This window comes from Leptosomus discolor, chromosome 6, assembly GCF_034619465.1.
Source record: "Leptosomus discolor isolate bLepDis1 chromosome 6, bLepDis1.hap2, whole genome shotgun sequence".
Classification (NCBI taxonomy): domain Eukaryota; kingdom Metazoa; phylum Chordata; class Aves; order Leptosomiformes; family Leptosomidae; genus Leptosomus; species Leptosomus discolor.
The window spans coordinates 5843842-5868445 of NC_141396.1; the positions used below are offsets into that span (position 1 = coordinate 5843842).

At 41.8% G+C, this 24604-nt stretch overlaps 1 protein-coding gene across 1 annotated transcript in view; it reads left to right on the top strand.

The window, feature by feature from the left end:
• Positions 1-24604, top strand: part of FGFR2 (fibroblast growth factor receptor 2) — an 82877-nt gene that overhangs the window by 17160 nt on the left and 41113 nt on the right. Inside the window, 4 exon segments of the mRNA XM_086466719.1 lie at positions 892-1158; positions 1836-1910; positions 9061-9230; positions 16293-16416. Coding sequence (XP_086322845.1) covers positions 892-1158; positions 1836-1910; positions 9061-9230; positions 16293-16416 — 636 coding nt within the window.

Here is a 24604-nt window from a genome sequence, read left to right on the forward strand (position 1 = left end):
TAACTATAGGCAGATGTAGTTTTCCAAGGATGTTTTTTTGGAAAAAGACTGTGGTTTGACATTCTTCTTGTTATTTGGTTGCAAAAGGGAACTGATGGATGAGCCATTTTGTTTTGAACTTCAGCGTACACTGTGACTTTGAAAGCTTTGCTTGCTTGTGTTCCTCGGTTTCTGCTGTATTCTGCTCAGGAGGGGCTGTGACATAAGAAATGAAGCAAAAAAGATTGAAGGAAAAAGCTACTGTCACTGAGAGCAGAGTTGGTGGTGCAGAAGGCAAATGTAGGGACTTTGGGAAGGGCGCAGGGATCAGAATGAAGGATGTCATATGCTGTGTATAGGAACTCATGTTTGTGAACTTAGCTAGTGGACATTTTTTTGGCCATCCTTTTCTTCCAACACGGCTCTTTCCAGGTTGAAACCAAAAAAAAAAAAGGTAACTTGTAAAATCAGATGGGGAAAGATAAATATTTGTTTAAGTCATAGACCCAAATGCTAAGATAGAAAACTGAATTTGCTTTTTGACTTCCTTCTGTCTGCTCCAAATTCTTTGAAGCCCCCAGGTTCAGCAGCACTCATCTCCCCAGAGTCGGCTTGCTGTGACCGGTGAGAAGGGTTGTGCCTTTGTGTGGCTCTTGGGACAAGGCACATGCTGAGACAGCGATCAAAAGGGAATGAGCTTTGGTTGTGATAACTTCTTGAAGATAAAGCCTGTCCCGTACCTGCCCGTGATTCAGTTTTACGAGACAGGTTGCTGGGCTAATCTGGATGAAACTTTTGTTTAACATAACTTGATTTCTGTGGATGAAAAGGGCCTTCACTGACTTTTGTTGGAAATTCTCTCCTTTCCCTTCTCTTTCTTCTTTTTTTCCTCCTTTCCTTCCACCTTCGCAGAGCCGCCAACCAAATACCAAATCTCTCAGCCAGATGTATATTCAGCACTTCCAGGAGAACCGCTTGAGTTGCGCTGTCAATTGAAAGACGCCGTCCTGATCAGTTGGACTAAGGATGGGGTCCCTTTGGGGCCCGACAATAGGACAGTGATTATTGGGGAATACTTACAAATTAAAGATGCTACACCCAGAGATTCGGGCCTCTATGCTTGCACTGCTGTTAGGACCCTAGACAGTGACACTCTGTACTTCATTGTAAATGTTACAGGTGAGTGAGTTAAACGCAGGTTTTTGCATGTAGAAGCTATAAAATGTGATATAAAGACACATTATGATATAATGCGAAACAGCCCACTTGGGCAGAGCGAGTTGAGTGGAGTTCTGTAGTTATTTCAGGTATTTTCCCCCTTGTACTGACCCTGAAACGGACTCAGTTTGTGTATACCCCTTTTAGTTCATGGGATCTATAGTGATTAACAGCTGCTGAATAGCCCTCTGTTTTATGCCACTATGGCAGGATTAAATTATACAGAGTCGCTATCATGATGATAAAGCCAGTAGAAAGAATAGAAGTTTTCTCCCCATGCGTCAGAAGAGGTAAAAGGGTGTCCTACATCCTTTAAGTTTAGAGATAAAACATTCTGGACACACTCAGTTCTGCTCAACTGAGTGTCTTTAAGAAAAATAAAAACTGTAAGTAGAAAGAGATTTTTGGAGTTAGCGAGCTCCCTTTGGAAACTTTGTAGCATTTCAGGATTATTAGCTAGTTTTGTTAGAATTTTATAAGGATAACACACGTTTTGTGGCTGGATTTTCTTTTTCTCTAGCTTCTGCATGACTAACATAACGTCTGTTCTCCTTGATAGATAATCTAAGATGTAGCATATTGGTTTATTTGTCTGCAAAATAGGCTGGTTTAAAGACTTGATTATTTTTAATGTGCAGATGCTCTTTCCTCTGGGGATGATGAAGATGACAATGATGGGTCCGAGGACTTTGTGAATGACAGCAACCAGATGAGTAAGTAACGGCGAACTGCCAGAAGTCACTAGCAAGATCCACGTGGAAAATAATGTCCCATCTTTCGCACTCCTGCCTTCAGAGCTTCTTGATTGTTAACTGCATGGGCTGTCGAATAGTGGTATCTTTGTCCTTCTCCATTTTCTGTTTCACATAGTTCATAACTTGGAAAAGAAAAAGAAAAATAAACTAATATTCTTCTAAACACACTTTACTGGTCTGTACTTTCTTTCTCCCTTCTTGCTAGCTTTTCTGCAGTTTCCTTTCTTCCAGAATTGAAGGTCAGTTTTTCTCTAGTTTAGAGTCTTCCAGAGGAACTAACTTTCCCCGAACCTGAGCTGAAATCTAACAGAAGAAACAAAGATCCAGCTCACTTTGTTAAAAGGTGGTATGGAAACTTTCAAAATAAAATGAAGTCGTAATGAGGCAAATCCTTCAGTCCTTAATCTCAGCTGAAATCTCCCCAGCGAGACTGAATTTGGAGACAATGAGCTTCTTTTGTCTTCAAAGGACCTCAAGGTTTGTCACAAAGAAATCAAGCCAGCACTACACTCGCATTTTACGTTACTTACGCATGATGAAAATGGGCTAAAAAAAGTCTTAAACCTCTCTGAATGTTAAACTTCAGTCCCTTTAGAGAATTTGGGAAGCTATTAATAGGCTCTAAATAGAGCAGTTGCTAAGAAAAAAAAAAAAAAAAAGGTAAAATTCATATTGGTTCCTTATGCCCCCATGCACTGTTGCAAAATCCCTGTGGTGACTCCGAGTTTGCTATCGCTCGTGCTTTGTAAAGTCAATAACAGGCAGAACACAGAAATCCTTCGTGGGAGATGTCAGCTAGTTATCGCACGCGGTAGCCAGGTAGTATATTTGCTCCTCGGCCTGATTAGTAATTGGCAGCTGTACTGTCTGCTTGAAACACTTGTTCAGATGATAAAGTATGAGCCTGATTTCAGCTCCCCTAGTTAGTTACTGCTGTATACGACTGCCCCTGGTCTGAAGCTGTGAAACATTAGATGCTATTTAAAATGATATAAGTTCTTAGCTGCCTGTTTGGCCCCTGCCATCTGTTAGTGTGATTAACCCAGTCTGATTCGCAGGTGCAGCTTGAAGTGGCTGAGATTAAGCAGCTGGAGGCTGCCCTGACAAAGGAATGCGGTGGCAAAGATAATTGTCGAGTTTGGAAAAGGGACACTGCTTTTAAAAGAGGTTGTCTAGGCAAAACCCACCAACCCAGGCAATGTTAGTGTTCCCATGAAAAGGACTCGGGGGTAGAAATTCCTTTTAGGAAACATCCCTGTGTCTGTTGTCACTTTAGAGCTTTGTTGGTGTTGGTCAGAAAAGGGCTTGTGATATTTTTGGTGTGTTGGTGAAGACTGCTGTGCTTCTAATCTGCACTGATGGCTTTCGTGATTCATCGTGAGCACAAATGGCTTTTGGAAGTGCATGTAGAGAGGGGGAAAAAAAGAAAAGGCCTGAACTGAAGGCAACTGTGCTCTGTAACGTCGTGGTAACGGTTCCTGCCCTTTCATGCAACACGGAGAACTACCCGGTGGTGTCTCCTCTAACGCTAGTGATGTTCTTGTAATGTGAGCTATCATTTTAAGCTGCCGTTCATCAATCTTGATTCAGGAGCTGGTGAAAGGCCATTGACAATTTCCGTCTGCCAGGGATGGGGTGTGTACTTCAGCAGGGGTCAGTCACACTTTCCCTGCTCAAAATGAATGATGCCTCTGGAGCGTGAACGTTTAAACATCTCAGATGGTGGGGAGAGAGCAAACTCTTGGAGTGTAGGAGGGAGGAAACGGCAAGAAGACGGATTGCTCCCGAGCAGAGCGTTGCACAGACGGGTCCTCATGAGATTGCTCTTTACAAGGTGCCCACAAACTGCCGGGCCTTCTTGCAAGCCGCAGATGGGTGCGGGGAGCGGCGCAGCATTCCTCCTAATGTCCGAGTGCTCCGCGGGGAGAGCTGGAACTGGGAAGAATGCTCGTGGCACCACGTCCCTTCAAGTAGTCTGTTTTCAATGAAAAGTTGCATCATAGCAACTCAGCTGGATTAATAACAGCGTTGCTGAAAGAGGGTTGTGATTTGGCAGGATCAGAGCTGTAGGAAAGTTAGGGGTGGGACTTGGTGTGGTGCTTTCGCAAACCGCTGAATTTTGTGTATCTAGGGTCTTCTAAGCCTTCCCATCAGTATTCCGCTTCTGAGATTTTATATTGCATCCAAAAGGCCACGTCTAACTTAGGGGACAGGGTTGCAAGACTGATTGAGAAGCGGGTGAGGGTAGTCTAAGCCTGCCCTGAGCGTGCCATGTGGCAGGCAGTGGTGTGTAATGGTCAAATGCCTCTTACCACCTTCTCCTGCCTACGTTAGGCAGAGCCTGAGGAAGTCCAGAACCTCACAAGAGTCCTTGGTTGCTGCTCTTTAAGAGAAGAATAAGTGTTTCCTGAATCATGGGTTGAGCTTTGCAGATCTAAAACAATTTAACTGATAATTTACATACAAATTACAGCTGCGATCATTAAGGATAAGCAATGGAAATTGGCCTGGTTATGCCTTCACTGATGGAAACAAAAGGCCATAGTCTTCAAAGGTTGTTGCTTTTTGATGAAACAATTCTGATAAAGTCCAGCTGTCCTGGCATGTTAATTATGATGTGATGAGGCAGGAAATGGCTGTAGTGCCTTCCACAGGAAACTGAACCTTGGCATTCTCATTCCTGCATATTTAAAACTAAAGCAAACCTATTAGAACTGTTTTATTTACGATGGTAAGTATTCTTTTAAGCTTTTTTTTTTTTTCTTTAATCTTTGCCTCTGTTAACAAATATATTTTTCAGAGGCCAAGGTTTTCAAATGCAGGCAGGGAGGGTGTTGAGGAAATCTAGTGTAATTTTCAAGGCTGCCCAGAAAATACAACCGCTCTTGAAGTCAGCAGAGGCTGCAAGTGGCTCGGTAGCTATGAGGAGCAACTCGTTCTCTGGAGAGGAGGCCACTTGCCTGTACACATGTGCATTTGACCATTTGCCCTGTGTGTATTTTTAAGTAAAAGGCATGCATAGCAGATTTCACTCTGTGTTTGGTGTCCTTTTAGCTTGACAGATACTTTAACTGTCTGAAAAAACACTGGTAGATTTGTTCCAGGCTGCATCCTGAATAGCTTTTTATTACTTCCAGCTTTTGTTGAAGGGATTAATGCTTGTGAGGAAGGTGCAGGATTGGTTCCACTGCAAAATAGTCCCCTCTTTCCTCAAAATGGCTTTGTTGGCAACTCAGTTTTTCCCTTTGTTGCCCTAAAAAGGTGCCTTAGCTTTGTTCTGGAGGGCCACTTCTGAGGACATTGACCTGGGACTTCCTTTTGCGAACCTAAGGGCTGATGATCGTCAGTTCCTGCTGGCAGCAGTGGAGAATACGTTGTTAGTACTTGTTGACTCGTCCTCATCGTGACTTTGACAGGTAGCCCTAATTTAAGGGATTCCTATAATCCTGACGTGGTGCTGGCAAGGCAGTTGCTGTCATGACGGTTGCATTGAGGTCCACCAACAGTAATTTATTCTGGAGACCCCTGGGTAGCCCTGAAGATGCTGCTGTTCTGCCTTGAATTCTGGTCAGGTGACTGGAAGCTTTATGACTTTTTTTTTTTTTTTCCTTACCACCCTTTAAAAAATTTCTTCTGGGCCAAGCAATGGTAAGTTGGCACCAAGAACAAAAAGTATCTAAATGTAATCCACATGCTGTTCCTTTCATGCCTTGAAGAATTTCAGAAAGGATAAAACAAGGTTCAAATTCATCAAATCCTGTAGAGTGGAACCCACTCAAGGGAGCAGCAAAAATTGGATGTTGCCTAGAAGTGTTTTTTAATTAAAGGTCAAATACAATAGTACTGAAAACCTTGGGGGGGTTTGATGTGGTCATTTCGGGCGCACTATTGCCTGCTTGAGGTGCTTGTCAGGCAGGCTTGGAGTTGACTACTTTTGTATTTCTTTGTATTAGATAAGTCCAAATAAAAATTGAGGAGTCCTGAAGTGAAGTGGTCCCCTGGGCTGCCTAATTTCAATTTCACATGCAGGAGATTTGCCTGATTAGATGTAATGTATTTGCAGTGGAGTGCAGTGTGGGTCAGCAGGATATTTTCTTCACTAATGAGAGCTCTAAAAGCAATCAGGAATTCCCACCCGTTCCCCTGCTGCTCATTACTGCTACGTGCTGGAGTCTGCCCTGTTGTTACTGTGAACTTTTAGCAGTGGTGCTACCTGCTTCCACCTGTCCTCTTAGCAAAGATGGGATGCGATGGACATGGTCTGTAAGAGGGCTCGGCACATACTCGTTAACTACGTGCATTACTGGTTTTAGTGAATCTGGATGTTTTTCCTCTCAAAACAAATAGAAGCAGTAAAAGGTGCTTTTAGCTTATTTAATCTATAAAGAGAAATGCTGTGTGTTAATTGGACCAGCCGCTGTAGGAAAGTACAAAATGAAGGCGAGTGGTTTGTGGATGTTGCTGCCTTTTTCTCTTTGCCCTTAAACATCCTGAGGAGCTGCCAATATACGTTGCTGCTGCCCAGTGAAAAATGGTAGGATGTTGTGGAGTGTTTTCAGATGATGTTTTCGACACGTGATGTCCGCCTGTTTTTCTCCACGCTCCCCTGTAATTCAGGAGCATATGCTGAAGGTTGTGCGAGAGCAGGATCTCCAAGCTGAGTCCTTTCTCCCAGCCCGGGGAGTTTCCTTTTCCCGTCTCTCCGTGGCACAGAACGGAGCTGCGTCTCTTTGTTCCTGCCTGCATCCTCCTGGCCTCTTCTCTGCTCCCACGTCTTCCATAGAGCAAAGTTTTCCCTCCCTGTGCATTTGTTGCGTGCAAGTCCTATTCTCTTCCAGGAGCAGAGTTTTTTAAAGGGTGAAGGTTGATGAAAAGGGGGGTTATATACGAGAAAACCACAGGATGAGCTGCATTATAATGCGGGTAGAAACCTGGCTGCGTGAAGCAGCCTTGTTTGGGAAGCTGTTGGTGGCTGGATCCTGGCCAACTCAGATGACCTGGTCCTGGGCTGCACCCTGATGGGAGCTTCTCCAGAGCTTGGTCCATCCAGCCTGTGTGCTGCAGTGCATTGCCACGGGCGAGCTGTGGAGCCTGTGGTTCAGCGGTTGTGCTTGCCAGCGACTGTGTCCAGGCTTTTTATGCTCTGTGTGCTTGAGAAGGATGTGATAAGCGACTATGCTGGCTGCAAAGTTGCTGCGTCAGCATTGCCCATTTGGGGTCAAATCTTCAAATCTAGGCGCTCTGTCTGAGATACCAATATAACTGGTTTGGGTGGTCGATTGGCTTTGACCTGCCACAGTTTATTTTCACTTTGTGGGGATTATGGGTACAGCCCAGTACCGGTCTCCTCGTGGAAGTTGTGTACTGGTCCAGAGAAAATATCCTTTTAATATATCAGTACCAACATGTAATTCTGCCTTTTCCTAGTATACTTGTAACGTGATTTGGTCTTTGCATGTAGTAGTTAATTCCTGTGGTTGGCTTTGTTTAAAGTCTTCTGTTGTGATCCTGGTTTCAGCAAATAATAACAGCGATTTTCCCTGTATCCCTAAGACACTTTAGTCTGTGTAACAATTTCTTAGTGCTGCAGTTAAATTTTCAATAGTTACCTGACTTTCTGTTTTGACTACATGCACAAATTTGCTTTGCTTTTCTACTTCATTAATTTTAACACTAATTGCCACTTCGGGGGGGAAAAAAAAGGCTTATCGTTCTTAGCGTCATTATAAGACTTGCTTTTAGAATGTTCTCTTTATACTGAGAAAGACGTTGTTAAAGGATTTATTCCTGTATTTTCTATCCAGCTGTATTTTTATTTAGAGAGGGGGGTAACAGGATTTCTGAGTCTGCAGTGATTGTAAGAACTGCTATAAATATTTGAGGAACGGAAGAGTTTATTTATAGTGGAGTGTTAGGCTGCTAATGAAGGAAATGAAACAGGGCTAAGAGAAATAGGGTTATTTTTCTGGACCCCTCTAGTCCTAAAAATTCCACACTAATCTGATTTGCTTCAGGAAAACTCCATTGTAAAAGAAATTAATGTTTCCTACTATTAAACAGATCTTGAATCTTTAACTTTTTAAAAACTGTTGCGGTGAAACAACTGAAGCGGTGCCATGAAGATGCTGTGCAGTGTAACCACAGCGGTGCATGGATCCCAAGCATGGGATAACCTTGTCTATGGATGTCTATCCGAATTTACTTCTTGGAGGGTAAAACCAGATGGGTAGTTATATGTTTTGTTCTGGTGTGTGACAAATGATTGAGAACCTGGAGGAAGAGAGGGGTTTTCCTTGCGCTTTTCCTGTGGGCACAGGCTGGGCCAGGACATGGCAAGGAGTGAGAGCCAGGAGAGCCTTGCCAGGAGCCGGGAAAAATGATCACTTTGGTGAATACAGGCCGAGAGAGACACTCTTGCTATGTGCCGTGGTGTTGGACATCACTGAACATTTGGGCTTCGACAGGCTCATGAGAGTGGGAAATCCCGGCAAAATGATCAATGCTCTTGCTGAGTTTTGTTGATCCGCATTTACTCACTCGGTTTTTTACTCTTTGGTTAAGATTTCAGAACATATTCAGTTTGTGAAGGTATTTTAGTGGTTTCTATGACATTAACAGCACAGTTCACCTTGCCATCGTGTGTTTTAGCACGCTGCGAGGCAGGTAGGTATGTTTATCCGCCGTCTAACAGATGAAGAAAGGTTAAGGCTGATGCTTCCAACAGGACTTACAACTTGGTCTGTCTGGCTTCACAGCCGAAGTCCAAGAATTCAGTTTGCTGAGCACTCACAGTAACTCAACTTGAGGTCAAAAGCATCTGATCATTTGAGTCTGCTGAAAACTTGATCCCTCTGACTTACTTGATGTACACAAAACGAAGGATATCTGTGGTTAGTTACTGGAATTTTGTAAATTATATACTCAAAGCTGCAGACTGAGCCTTTTGCAAAACTCTGGTCAAGACTTGCGACGTACGATTTCCAGTCATGTCATCTTCCTAAACCACGCTTAAAACGAATCTGTGCAGCGCTTTACGTCTGTCAAAGGGGCTGGAAAGGGAGCTCGGTTTCCCAGTACTCATATTTCTGGATGTATCTCTTTGAAACAGGGGCACCCTATTGGACACATACGGACAAAATGGAGAAGAGGCTACACGCGGTGCCAGCGGCGAACACCGTCAAGTTTCGTTGTCCGGCCATGGGAAACCCAACACCGACCATGCGGTGGCTGAAAAATGGGAAGGAGTTTAAACAAGAGCATCGTATTGGCGGATATAAGGTAAGACCTCATGATGTGATTTCTGTTCTTGACCAAGGCTGTAAAAAAAAAAAAAAAAACCCGAAACGAACTTGCTGAAATCAAGAGAAAATCTTTTAGTGGCCTTGGATGAAATGTAGAAGCAAAAAAAAAGTAATTGTTTTCTTATGAGGAAGGGTGGGTGGTTTCTTTGGCAGTTACTGAGCACTAATTCTAGATTTATTTATTTTTTTTCCCTCAAATTTGAGCTTAGCAGAGCAGCTAAGGATTATTTATAGAGACTTACTTGGAAAACTATAGACTGACTTTGCAAAGCAGAGCAAGACTATTTTGCTCTGTTAATTTTCAGCTGCATTGTTAAAAACATGACCATCCACTCTGGTGATTGTAGGCAGTTTAATAAAGGAAGGGTTGGAAGTCAAAAGTTATTATTTTCTATAGAGTTTATGGTCTGTGAAACTGAAATGGGAAGCAGAATTTGAGGGAAAGTAACAACAATTACTTACAAGGGTTTGTTTGAATTTTAAACAGCTTCAGATTAGATGTTTCATTCTAAGTTGGTGGTTACTGATTAAGAGAGAGTTTTAGGGAGGCCAGCTAGCTCTGCGGGTTAGTGCACGGACCTTTAACCTCCCGGTATCTGCCTAGGTGAGGTCAGAAGTCAGGATTCGGTCACCTTATCGTGCTCCTCACAGGGAATGGGAGTGTGTGACTTTGCTGGCAAATTGCTGTTCAAGCACTACTCGTGCCATCCTGCCCTGCGTTTCTGAGTTTCCTTAACCTCTTCTGCAGACCTTCTGTCGGCGGCTTCCTCACGTACCCGACACCTCAGCGACTTCTCTCCAAAGCTGAGAAGTTTCCGAGTTAGTCAGCTTGTGTCAGGGTTGTAAGCCCCAGCCTAGAACTTCTGCGGAGGATCTCAGAGCAGTTTGTAATGGTAATTAAGACGGAAATTAACTGACTTTTCCAGACGACACAGTGAGCTCAAGAGCAAGCCCTGGGGGCTGCCTCCCCTGGTACTGCGCCGCTGCCTTACCCCAGCTATTGCAGTATTTTTGGGGTGCCATGGTTTGCGATGCCCTGATGGAGCCAGGGTATATGTTGCTTCGTGTGCTGTTGACTCAGACCCTGCTTGGTACAAAAAAAATACGTTTTCCAGTGCAGAGGAGGACAAGCCATAGTCTCCTTTCCTCTCTAGCTAGATTTACTGCAGAAAGTGTCAACTTTTCCAACATTTGTGTTAGCAGAGAGCGAAGCCCAGAAAACTCCCTGCATGAACACTAATTATCTAAGTAGACTTTTCCATCTATGTTTGCTTACACCATAAATTACTGTTGCTTATGAGAGTACACCTGGCAACACCTTCCGCCGTTCATAATGCTATGGAGTGTTAACGAATTGGCTACAATTCAGTGATTTTCACCTTTCTCAGTGCTTTTTTGTAAAACAAAAAAAAAAGCGCCAATTAAAAAAAAACAACCAAACTAATCCTGTGTTGGAAAGTAACAGAAACTGTTTCGGTACAAACTGAGGCATTATTTGAACACTTTACCTCTCATGAAGGGGAAATGCAGATATCACTCTTGAAAACTGAAGGAAAATGAGTGCCTTGCAAGGCAGGATGGAGATACCTGTTCTCTGGTTTGCGAGGGTGGTCTTTGGCAGGGTAAATCAGCCCATGTGGGGCTCTGTGCTGCCACTGGTAGCCTGCGTTAGGGATCTGGGTGAGCTCATTTAGACTTATGCCCATTAAGTGGCACAAATTAAATTTTTGCTCATGTATATTAAATGTATACAATTTCCTACGTACTCTGGGAAGAAACCACAGATGCATATTTCTAAAGCCAGCTGGATAAGTGAAGTATGTACCTATAATTCTAAATCATAACTTCTCACATCTCTTTAGTCTAAAGGCAAAAAAGAGGGGACACTGCTGTGGATTTTAGACTTTCTTGTTGCTGAGAAATACATGAAACTTTAAATGATTTGGTAGCATTTGCTTATCATGGTTATTCTGCTTACCAAATCTATGTATGTTCTAGATTCTGTCAGTGTTTTGAATAACCATCTTTCTAAGATGGGAGCTTGTTTTCAGTTAAAGAATGAGGCCTCCAGAGCTCCTGGAGGCTGTGTCCTCTTCTTGTTAGAGGGGCAGGATAAGGGCACTGTGAGCATCCTTAAAATTATTCCGGAATAAGAGGGAGTTGTATTTTCTTGACACCTCTATACCAACAAGCACATAACGAAGGAGTCTTTCTGTGTTCAGCCAGGTATCACAGCAACTCATGATAATTCTTACGTACTAGCTTGTCTTGAATCTGGGCATCGCTATATGTGAAGCATTTCTGCTGGAGATCTTTATAATACTTTAAGCAACTAGAATAGCTTGAATGAAACTTGGCCATATCTGCCGTCACCAGTTGATGTAACACCATCCATCCCTTTTGGAAGAGGCAATCATCCCTTGAAGACTTTAAGAACAAAGCAAAAGGAAGGAAAACGTAAAGCTTTCCAGTAATCCTCCAGCCACCTCTCTCCCGCTGCCTTGAGCTGAGAAACCTCTTCTTTGTATTCTCTTTATCGCAATCAGATAGTGACCTGTAACACTTTGTCCCTCTGACTGGGGAATGTCCTGAGTCAATTTGCACTCAGGCAGGCTAGCAGAAGGGTGTATGTGCTGGCCAAGATAGCTTCCAGAGCTAAATACCTCTACTGTGACTAATTCTGGGTGGGGAATTTAAAAATCAAACCTTTTTATGATTTTTCAAGGTATTCACAAAGTTCCTATGGCAAGGAGAAGGGGATCAGTTATTCAGTGTCTAAATCCTTTTGGATATTTTTTTTACCTGTCTCTAAAGTGATGACAGCTCTCGCTTGTGCATTTAAAGGCATTTTATAATTTCTTTGAGTGAATAATCTAAATCCTCTATGAGACACCACAGGAGCCTTTACTTTTCTGTACACCACCCGGAAAGCAAATTTACTTCTATCAGCTGTTGCTGTTTAAGTATTAACAGGTGTGTGTTTTCACATAGGTGTTTTGATAAGCTTCATCACTACTGTTGTCTTATACACATTTAAATTCAGCCAGGGAAATACAGAGTAAAGAAAGAGTTCTGACTCTATAGGAACTGTAAAAGCCTTTGGCTTTTGCATGGATGTTCTGCACTTGGTTCTCTACCTGAGCAGTACCAGCATATGTCTGAACTGTGCTGATTTTGTGGGGAATCGTATTTTGGTTTCTAATCCATCTTTCTTTTGAAATTCATTTAAAATTGACTCCTTTTTACCATTTTTTACAGTAAGTGACAACTTTTCATGATGTATCTTTTCACTGAAGACACATACTTTACAATTAAACAGAACCGTCCACAATTTTTTCTATGATACTCCGAAAGCAAAACGTTTCTATGACATTCCTTGCCCTTTCCTAGATTTCTGACCAATATTTCTTGGCATTTTGATTCCAGTTTAGGTTTCCCACTTCCAAGCTATATATTAAGGGTACAATTGCATGCATTTGATATTTAAAAATTTAAATATGCATAAAAATTTAAATATAAAAATGTAAAAATCAAATTGTTTGGAGAGACTGGAAGAATTGGTTAAAAATTTGATGGAGAAGATGGCAAAAAAAAAGCACTTTGGGAATTTGCTAGAAGTGTCTATACCTGGTCAGAAAAAAACCCATATCGAGATTGTATTTATCTCATTAAAATAATAATTTTGGGTATGAAGCACAGATAAAACATGAAAATCAGTATTGCAAAGCAATAAAAAAAAAAAAAAGAGGGCAAAAGCAATTATTAAACTGTGTCGACAAAGTATCTGAAGGGTCAAGCTGTGATTTGGGATGCTTGGAGTGCTGTGGTTCCCTGAATTTCCCTATGTCAAAAAAAGTCAATGACAAATTGGAAGGGATATCCAGAAGACCAAGAGGAGGAGTGGGTGGGACTGTGTGGATATTCTCTGGGGTTTTGGAAGAACTTGATACGAATTAGGGCTTCACAGAATAGAATAGTAGAAATAACAGGATAATAGCTGGCAAGGAGCTAGTCGGGTTGGAGATCTGGATAGGTTTTCTACGACTGATGGGTCTCTGGCTGTGGACACTTGTCCTTTGCTGGACCCCATGTGCCTGGTGAGGACGCTCCCCCTTTCAGTGGCTTGTTGCTGCCCTTGTGTTTTTTCCGAGTGGATTAGTTCACATGAGCTTCCTAATATGTTCTGTCTGCCAGACGAGCTCAAGCCATCTATTTAAACAGCTTAAATGGACCAGCCATTACTACCCAGGGAAATTTATTAGGGAATATTTGGAGAGCTGTAGCGCTGGTGTCTTCAGTTAGAAGGGCCCTAGTGAGCAACCAGGAGGGAGCTAATGGCTTTAACCTGCATTACCAAAGAGACCATCTATTTGCAACTTCAGTCACAGGGGTGGGGTTTTGCTTTGTTGTTTGGTTTGGGTTTTTTTGTCCCCAAAAATGAATATCACTGTTGTAGTTCATCTGTGTGCAGAAGGCTGGTGTAAGACCTGTGCACTGCAGGAGGACTGCTTTGAACCTCTTTTGAAACCTGCTTTTACATAAACTGGTGTGATGTTGGTGCTGGTTGTCAGTAATGGCACCAGTTTTGCTCTCCAAAGACGGGCTTTGTTGGCACTAGGTAGGGAGTGCTACTTAAAAAGACCACGTTAACAAAGCCTGTACCATCAGGGCCTTGCGAACTGCGTGGTTGCAGGGACGTGGCAGGACTGCAGCGTGCCTGAGAGTGAAAGGTTCAATTTGGGAGTCTTCCTCAGAAGATGCCATCATTCCCAGCAAAGGAGAGTTTTTCTGGGCTTTGCAATGTTGCACTTGTAACCAGAAAGCACTAAGCCAGCAAGCTGAATCTAGTTGAATCCAGATCCATGACATAAATCCAGTTATGTGACGATGTGTCATAAATGCTTTGGGCCTCTACAGCAGTTGTTTAGCTTAAGCTGAAGAGGCTTAAGCTGTTGTTTTATTATGAAGATATTATCTCTTCTTATTGGAGTTACAAGAAGGGAAATTGCACAAATACTTTTTAATATTGCCATCCAGTATATCCACTTGTGGCTGTAAGTTAGTTATGTTTTCTTATTGAATGCTAAACAATCTCTTGTGTTTTCCTATCAAATTAATTACTTACAGCTTGTTACCGATTTTTGTTTTGTTTTAACTTCTGCAGAACCATGATCTGTTCTTCCTGTTTTGCAGTCAAATAGGTTAAAAAACACTTGCTCTGATTTTGAGAAGTGTGATGTAACTTGTAATGGCAAAAAGTTCAGGTCACTTTGACCAAGTCTCCCCTGAAATAGCTTATAAAAAAGTAAACTATTCAAAATATGTGGCTGTTGTACTCATTATTTGCCAGTGTTTTATGATAGTAATTCTTCCTGACCCAAACTTTGACTTTCAAGGTTGCTTAGCAGAATAACAAGACAATAAAATAACCCTGATAAACTCTTTCTAGCTTTATAAACTTGTTCTTTAGCCATTCATAGTGTGAAAAAAAAAAAAATCAATATATAGTTTTGATGTATACTATCAAGATGGTGGGCTGGGGAGGGCAGCTGTAAGTTTGGGCTGGAGGTTTTGGGGTCACATCACACATTCCCATGACATTTGGTTAACATCCGTGCCCTTCACCTGCTGATGAAGTCTTGTCTACATTTTCTTTGTTTTTCAAAGCCCACGTAGCCAGTGGTTAGCTAATATTACTATTAGTAATAGTAGTAACTACCTCATGAGGTAATTACTAGCTGGGGGGACTGGGAAAGTCAGGAGCCCCTTACAGAGAAGACTCTTTTTGTCCAAGCTTTGAACTGAAGGCGTTTTTACCTCCAGCAAGTGTGAGGGCTACAGCTCTTGGCACCAGGGACGTGGCCCTGCACAGCCTTTTCCTGATGGATAAGGACCTACGCAACAGTCAGGCACAAAGCAGGATTTCAGACCTATGGTTGTAATGATCTTTTAAGAATGTATAGTTACTGGAAGTGTCACTGAATGGTCCATAAATTTTTCTGGTGTACTACACTGAATTACTACTTTCCATTTGGCTGATTAAAATGACTGTACCAGATTGTATTTTTGTTCCATTTGCTAAAATATGTACTTTGAGATTTAAAAGTTGTATGTTACAGCTACACGCTGTTAAGATCTTTGAGCGCTTTGTCAAAAATGTAGTGCTAAAACAAGGGATTAGTGGATAGCCAGCAAAAGGTCATTTTGGGAGCCAGGTTATGATGCAAGAAATGTATATGTGTACCGGATGACTCTATATCCTTCCAGTATTGGGCTGGATCCTACTTTCTGCAAGATCAATGCCAACGCTCCTTTTGAGTTCAAATGGGAACAGAATCAGCACCTTTAATACATTTCATCCGAGAAGGATTCTGTGAAGTAAAAATATATCCTTATGCTCTGTTTCCATGAGGGTTTTCTTCAGGTATTTTTTCATGAGGCAGCATCTTCATTTCTTTCTTATGGTACCCCAGGGCAGCAAGAGACGTGGCCACTCTGTGTGTTGGTGGGAGGGATCCCCAACATTACCCTTCTGTACTTTGTTTCTCCAAAACACAGGCTGTGTAATTGAACTATTGGAGAAGTAGAGACACAGATGTTAGGGGATTAAATCCATCCCGTGTTGCTGGTGGGTAGTTAATATTGTCAGATGATTTTGGAAACAGGTGGGGAATATCCTGAGGGTGTGACTTTGCTTTAGAGTGGCTTGAGAGGTAAGCCTGGGAAGACAATGGCTGCTAATTGGCACCATCCTCGTAAGCCTGGTAGGACTGAGTGTGCATCGATGTCTGCAGTGCTCAGCTTGGAGATGGGGTAAATTCATAGCAGAATGCATGAAAGCTTTCACTGCTGCAGCCGTGCTGTACCAGATCAGGCGTGAATGAAGTATTTCAGTGTCCAGAACCTTCAAAGGAGCACAGAAGAGACGTTTAAATGTGGGTTACAAAAGGTTAACTGTTCAGGAAGCAGTGCTTTTGGAGGGGGAAAGGGTGAAACTATGCTGCTGAAGGTCCCAGCCTCTCTGGTTACAACCCACCAGGTCCGCAACCAGCACTGGAGTCTCATCATGGAGAGCGTGGTCCCGTCTGACAAAGGAAATTATACGTGCATAGTGGAAAACCAGTACGGATCCATCAATCACACATACCATCTCGACGTTGTTGGTAAGTAAAACTTGGTCATGTGTAAGACAATGTTTTTAATTAATGAGTTTCTCTGTTAAAACATTTAAAATAAGCTGATATACATTTTGCATTGGTTTTGAAGATGATTTCACAGTAGTTTAAAGACAAGATTTCACTACATAACCAAGTGCTACATAACTTTATATGTTCGTCTGTCTCACTGGTGTCTGTAGGACTAATCTACCCATGCCTTGGCAAAGGTGTACTGTCCATGTCTGCAAGCGAATACTTGTTGCTGTGATACACCTACGAGCTTACCATGATGACCAAATAATAAATGCTGATGCAATTTTAATCATTAATATTAAAATTTCATTATTACCTGTACAATTGAACTGACACAAATTTTGGTAACTGCAGTTATGAAAACTGTCAAGTGATCCTTTAGGTTGCTGCTGTTATAGCTGAAACGATTATTTTTTTTTAATGAAAAGCTAGATACTGACTTTTGTGAAGCTAATACAGATCTGGAGCTTCAGGAAGGGTACTTTGCGTTCACAGCAGTATAAGAGATCTGACCGTAGCCTGTTGTGTGGGCTCTGAGCAGTCCCTGAAACAGATGACAAAAATTGTGAAGTGTTTTACCTGAGGACAAATTGTAAAAAGCTGCTTGAATTCTTAGTAGTAGCAAAGCTGTGATTCAGCAGGACTATTAAGCACATGCTTAATAATGTTAACTTCATAATCCCCAAATCCTGTTGACTTTAATAAGGCTTACACATATTTATTTAAGTACTTAGCTAAATTAGGTCTTGAAATCTCAGGAACCAGTTCTATTCACCCCTACTCTTTCTGATTAGCCTGGATGGGTATGAGCAGTTTTATTGACTTTGAGGGCATTGCTGTCCAAAAGTAATCACTTTGGCTGTTCCAAGAGGACCTGCTGGTAGTACCTTTGGTGATGTGAGCTGCAGTTTCTGAAGTATGTCTTGAATGGGCTTTGCTCTCCCCGGACTTGTGAGGTGATCTCAGCGTCACAAGCTACGTGAATAAAACTTTTGATCAATCGGTATTGGAAGAAAAAAATTAATTTGATTATTGTGAGCTATTTTTGGCTGGTGACTGACAGCCCAGCTTATGTTCTATGGAGAATCTTACTGTGAGTTTGGGTTTATATGATCAAAACAGTGACAAAACTTTCATTTCCCTATTTCTTGATTGGTTTTCCCATGAATAAAAATGCATCCCTTGGTCTTTAAAAGTAGCGTCTTATTTTGTCTGAGACCACATAAATCTGCAGAAACCCTCAAATCCAAAAGAAATGAGTGCTAGCTTCTCAGGGAGAAAGAAAGGAAAACATTCCCCACAAAAATGCCAGTGAGAGCTAGCCTTCATGGAGCAGAGGAGGAAAAAGAGAGTTTTGTGATGGAGTTGTCATCAGACTGAAGCCCTACAGCCAGCCCCAATACCTTTAAGTCTTCAGTCTGTGAACCACCCGACTCATCTGTATCTGGTTTTAGGTAGTCAACACGGAAGGCAGTGAGGACTTTTATAGCCTTGGCAATATTTTGCCATCCTAGGTAGAGTGAGCTGTGGGTATTGTTGAGGTGAACCGAGGAACTGGCAAAGCCATTTTTGTTTGAACACTTGTTTAAACAAAGTTTATGGAGGGTCCAGCAGCAACGGCTGCCAGAGATGGTAGTAAATTGTGTTCTGCGTGCCTCTGTCCTCTGCTGACCGCCTTGCCGGAGGGTGCGGGCTGCTTGCGTGGGCTCGCCGGGAATGGGGCCTGATTTACAGAGCCTGGCCCGGGAAGAATGTAAGGAGATGATGAGTTGTGGGATTTTTGGAGGATTTTTTTGGTTTGTTTTCTTAACGCTGTAGGGAGCCTAGATTGACTCAACTTTGGTTTTGCTTAAAACTGTGTTTTCGTAGGCTACATGGGAGGAAAAAACCAGTTTTGCAATATTGGGAGTTTTCCTTGCTGAAACAAAACTGTCTGAAATTTCCCCTTTCCTTCCTTGTTCCCTGCTCCTTTTCCTCCTTCCCACCCCAGGTGCAATCGCATGTTTCACGTTGATGGTAAATTCCTTCACCTGTTTTTTTTCTAGCAAATGTGTTCATGGGTGATGCGGTCACTTAGGCAAATATTTGTCAGAAGTCCTCTCACCTCTCTCCCCCTTTGAGCCTTTTGAATGTCTTACATTGAGGGATATTATACAGAAGTTTATTTTCCTGGCAGTAAATTATAGTGACCTGCATGAATGAATGGAATGGTAATAAGGATTATGTCATTTATTTAAATGTCTGTTCCTTTCCTATAGAGAGGCAGAAAAGTAAATAATGAGGTTTTTCCAAAGTGACTAGTGATTTTGGGTGCTGAGTACCCAGCTGATGGCACCCAAAGGAGCCCAGATTTTCCCTGGGCGAATATTCAGCGTTTTCTGATGCTTGGGTCCTGTGAGATATGAAACCAGAAGTCCAAAAGTGACTTTTGCAAGTCACAACCTGCAGTTCGGAGGTCTGTGTGCTTAATCATTTTACTTCCTTTTTGCATTTAATTTGATAAGTTGAAGGGTGTAATTGTTAGTTTACTTTGAAAATGGATGTATGGAAATGCGTACCCTAAGATACCTGTTTTGAATTTACTGTGAGTCTTCCAAGAGATACGGCATTGGGGCTTTAACCTAAAAGGAGGATTGATGTTAGAGAGCTCAGCTGTTTCTGTGTTGCTGAAAGCTTGTAATAATTGTGGAGGTTGGGTATAAAATTGCTGAAGCAGTAAATTAAGGCTGGCCAGAAGGGGAAACTCTGACAGTTTTTCTAGTTAAGACGGTTCTACAGAAGTTAATTTTGTGCCTTTTTTTTTTTTTTTTTTCCTGTTTTCTTATGAATTTTCTGTTCCCACAGGGTTGTGGAGAGTTATGGATGTTTGTTTAGAGGCAATTGCGTATGTAGACCGACTCTTACAAACTTCAGGTTGTAATTTTAGGTCAAGTTGTGTGTGGAAAACTGTCAGTCGAAAGCCTCTGAAATTGCTTTTCCTATATGGTTTAACTGGTTCCAGAGCTGATTAAGTGTAAGTAATAGCAAATGGTATTAAACATGGTAACGTATTACACTAACATGAGCATCTGACTATATGGTGTAATGCAGAGAACCCTCTGATTATGTCACAGATTTGGGAGGTATCCCAGCAAAAATCGTGCCAAATAATGACACAATGCTAGTTAGGAATATCCAGTATTACTTGGTGCCAATAACTTTCCAAACCTTGAACTCTTTTGACAATTAAGAGCCTGGAGCCAGCAGGGCTGAGTAGTTTTCAGTCAGAATGTAGGTGTGAAGTATTCTCGTTTTTACCTTGTAATTACTTGCAAGAACCCTCTTTAAAATAGGCAACTCGGCTCAGATGGTCTCATTCAAATTTACAAACTTGGCAAAACCGTTGCACTGAATTTTTTACAATGGGAGTAGAAAATACTGAAGAAAAAAGCAGCAAGTCGTTGGCAGCCCCTTTGTATTGCACGGGATACTGGTGCACATTGACAGTGTTAGCGGGGAATTGTCCATTCGAGTTGGCCAGGATATTCTGTGTTGGACAGAGTTATTTTTTAAATGTTTGGGATGCCCCAGTTGACTGCCTTTTCCTCTCTGCTCCTCCTCCATTTCAAAACAGGGACTTAAGCAGGCTGCATGCAGGGCTTTGCTCAGGGATACAAATGAGTTCGCTTGCAGTAGCGGCGAATGGTGGCCACACAAAACTCCGTTAGGATCTTGTGAAAGGGAGACAAGTCGATTTTAGCTTTTTATTGGAGTACTACCCAGAGGCTTCAATTAATATCGGATACTTACTGTCCAAGGCAACGTGCCAGCACACTGTAATTGCTTACAACCGAAATGTGGAGAGGCCGGGAGAAGGAAATCATAGAATCGTTTTGCTTGGAAAAGACCTTTAGGATAATCAAGTCCAACAAATGTCACTGTCCATTTTATAGATGAAAAACCGAGCTTTGGAGCGATGAAATTTCTTGCCCTGGGTCACACAGGAAGCTGGTGGCAGCGCCAAAAAGTAAAGCTGGTACTTGAATCCTAATCCAGTACCTTAATTAAAAGAATGTTCTTTCCCTTGTACAGTTTAGCCCATCAGCTGTTTTTTTACATGCAGCTGAAGTGCCTTTCTATTCTTTTGTGTTTAACCGTAGGTAGAAACTTGCATTTTTATAGTAAGCTTACTAATAGACTAACTCCATTCTCATTAAACATATATAAAGTCATGCAGTCTTAAGGGAGAATGAATGAAAACGATGTGGTTTTCGCTTATGAGTTGTATTGTAGTGAATCCGGGTTGTAGGAAGCAACGTGGGAATGCAGCCACTGAGACTTGTACATAATTAGATCACTCCTGGATTGCAATTATCGCTAGAGCACAATTTCAGCAGCGGCAGTTCTGTTTAAGCATGGAAGTGACTAATTGAATTTATATTTTAACAGCGGAAAAAAAAAAAAAGGTTAGTCTTTGAACAGTTCTAGTGCAGGTAGCCATTTCTGTCCTATTTAATGTCATCATCCAGGGAAACAAAAGATGGTTTGGTTTCAGATGAAGTTCTGCATGTTACCTCATTTACTGTGTTTTATGAGCAGCTGCTATAGCGCAACACATCTTCCAAGAATGTGTAAGACAACCCTGCTGTTTACTATAAAAATGAACACAACTTTTCACGAATATATATATTTTTTTTAAAAGTCCTTTTGCAGCCAGTTTAGCTGTACTTTGACCAGTGTCTAATTTGCCTAATAGCCATGCCTTTGGCTCTCTTACTGAGGAGTGAACTCCAGAGGTGGCAGAGTACCACGAGGTTGTCCCTTAGCTGTGACTCGTCTTTTCATATGAAAACAGTGTGAGAACAACTTCTCATCCAGGAAGCATTTTAAATGACTCTCAGCTTAAAGCTTGTGCCCCAGAAATCTCATGTTTGAGTGGTTTTACTGATTGGTGTGCAGAAAAACACTTTTATTCTGAACTCTTGGGAGGTTTTAGAGGGCTTTAGGATGAATTTTTCTCCTGCTCTTTACAGCATGTTATTAAAAAAAAAAAATCTGATTAAAATGGAATCAACTTTAAAATTGAATCAACTTTTTGCTGTTGGTACTTCACTGTTTGTATTTCCCATAGTTTAGGGAGAAGGAAAAACTTTGCTTTTGTTTCTAGTGAGTTTTATTTTTGGATTTTCATGTGCTCTCAGAGTCTCTAGCTGTGAATATGGCACAGACACATATATTTTAAGAGGTTTCCATTTTGTCATCCCCAAATTCATAAAAAAATATGCATTGTTATTTGATTTCTGTAGAGGTTTGTTTTGTCGAAATGAAGTTCAGAATTAGTTTGACTTAACTGTAGTACATTCCTTAATTTCCAAAGAATTATTTTTAGGCTTCAGATGACATAGAAAAAAAGGAACTAACACCAACTAAATACATGCCTTGGACGTTGTGTCACTAATGTCTGGCAGGAGTTAAGTGTAGGTATTACAACCAAGCCTAAACTTGCATTTCTGGCAGATGTGCTTGTAGTTGTTGACTGGCTCTTTACGTGGACAAGCTTTGGCTTGATGTCTTCGCCCAAGTGCTTGCGGCATGGGACATGATGAGACAGGGGCTGGAAGCACGAAGGAATCCACACTGCTGCTTGCCCTCAGGTATTTGGTTAGGCCAAGAAGGAAGAAGATTTTATTTAATGCACTGATAAGCCCAAGCGTGGACTTTACACCTGGCACTAGGCTTTTGGCAAGGTGTGTGCATCTGAGAAGAAATTACTCAAGTTGTTTAGTGCTGGAGGCTCTGCCGTTCACTCCTGCAGACAAAGACAATAGTGTGATGGTTCAGCTAAGGGAAAATGAAAGCTTATGTTTTTTTCCCTCCTTTCTTAATAAGGTAAAAATATTCCAACCCCCTAGTTTTATAGCATTAAAGCTTCTGATTTCATTGGAGTAGTCTGGCTAAATTACATTTTATGGATAAATACTAGTGTCGTTACTTCATCTGCTGGGTGAACAGTGAATTTGTCATGTTTGGAATGCTTCCTGCAGAGTCTGTTGGGGGAGGACTGGTCTCCCTGTCCCACTTTCTGTCTTATTACAGCCCCAAGGCAGGTATTTCTCTTTCTTTTGATGAATGATGAACAGGATATTGTTTCAGCTCTGTTATTATCATTTTTAATCGTGCCTTCTAATTCACGCGGTATCCTACTCGTGGAAATGCAAGTAGGAATTTGCAGGAGTTGTCTGAAGATGCTAACAAGACTGCTGCCTTGTTAAATGTACAGTCGGCACACGTTGAAAGCCATGTCTGTGCCTAATAAGAAGGGGGTTTTGACCCGATTCAGTCTTTTCTAACAAGTTTGTTACTGAAAAAAAATGGCAGTGTAATTGGCAGCAAATTGGTGGAGGTATGTCCTCTTAAAAATAATTTTAAAAGAAAGGAAAAAACCCTTGAGTTATCACACATATAGAAAAGCTGAAAATGAACTGTGATAGAGACTGGATGGATGGACCATATTAAAGGCAATAATCATGCCTGCCTTATTAATGAGGAGTTTGTGCCTGCATTTCTGCATGGTGTCCCTCAGCGTGGCAGGAAATACAGAGGTGGGACAACCCCGTGGTGGGCGAGATGAATCCTGGCTGGTGATTTTGGGGATTAAACTAGGGTTAAAAGAGGTGTAGCAGGGGTGGAAGTGGATGGAGGTGACACTCAGCAGTAGGCATCAGGGTCGTGCATAACCGTAATGAGCTGAGGCTGGCGGGGGACAGGACTGGGAAGATCCAAGAGTGAAAGGGTGTGGGGAGTCTTCCCAGAGGTTTGCAATGCAGGAGAGAAAAAAACCTTGAGGGATGGTATTGGGGTGAGATAGGTAAGAGGGTGAGAGATCTGGCAGTACCAAAGTGTGGACAAATCTGTAAAATGTGAAATTCTGTGGCTATTAAAAAGAGAAAAAAAAAGGTTACACTTAGAACAATCCTCTCCTCTCACTGCTCTACAAACCACTGTGTGACGTGAAATCCAGTGGTGGCTGTGTTTTACAGATTTTCAGGATTCTAAGTCATTAGGTCATCTTTGGATTACTACCGTTCCCATGGTGCAGCTTCAACAGCTGTTGTACCATTTAAACACAAAAAAGCCACATTAAAAATCATAGTTCGTTAAACACTTTTGAATATTGAACTGCTCTGTAGCTATAAAATATTAAGATTATTCTTTCAGGTTGCTCTTTAAAAGGTTGTGTGACTGTTGAAATTTTCAACTGTTCATAAAAGAAAAACATGGTACTGTCAGAACTTCAGCTGAGTGAAGAACTCAACGTGACAGTGCATTAGTTGGAATAAAGTTAGTCTCTACTGGTTTTTAGAAGGTGCTTGTGAAAGTCTAAATAGTCTATATACTTTTAGGGATTTTTAATCACCATCACAAATTAGGTGATCAAAACAGTTGCTCTTGTTCATGCATTCTGCATTTACAAGGGAATATACGTGCATTGGTTAGTGTTTATATCTGCAGCATTGTTTCTGCTGTTAGATTGGGTTATATGCATTACTGAGCAACATAATTTCATTGCAGCGGTTGGTTTCAAACGTTTCCTTTGATATCTGTGCTAGAGTGTTTGTGAAACCTACCTTTGTCTACATTTAAATGAATAGTCCAACAAATGACTTCACCCCCCTACCCCTTACTCTTCAGTGAAATTTTCTCAGAAAGCAGTTCTAGCGCCTGCTGCTCAGCCAGAGGCTGGTGGTGGCGCTCCCGGCTCTCGGCTTTGTAGGAAGCTGGCTGTTCGGCATGGGTGCTGAAAGGCAGGAAAATATGGGTGCAGGAAAGGGGTCAAGAACTGTAGAAAGTAACAGAGAAAAAAAATTCCTCGTTTTGGAGCACGAAGTTTGTGTCCAAGCACGGCCAGCTCAAGCGCTTGCTATGAACACGGTCTCATCTTGCAAACTTCACCTGGATTTCCCTGAATTTCTAGAAATACAATGACAAGTGTGTATAATCAGGGTCTTCCCAAGCACGTTTAGGACAGGTTAGGGATTCTGTTTCTCAGTATTCTCACTTGCAGAAGTGAGTGTGATCCTGATGGAGGGACATCTCCCCTCCTGACATGGGACCACGTGATGGCAAACTTCATCACCGGGGAAGGCAAGCCCAAAGGCCGAGTGAGGTCCGACACAGACAT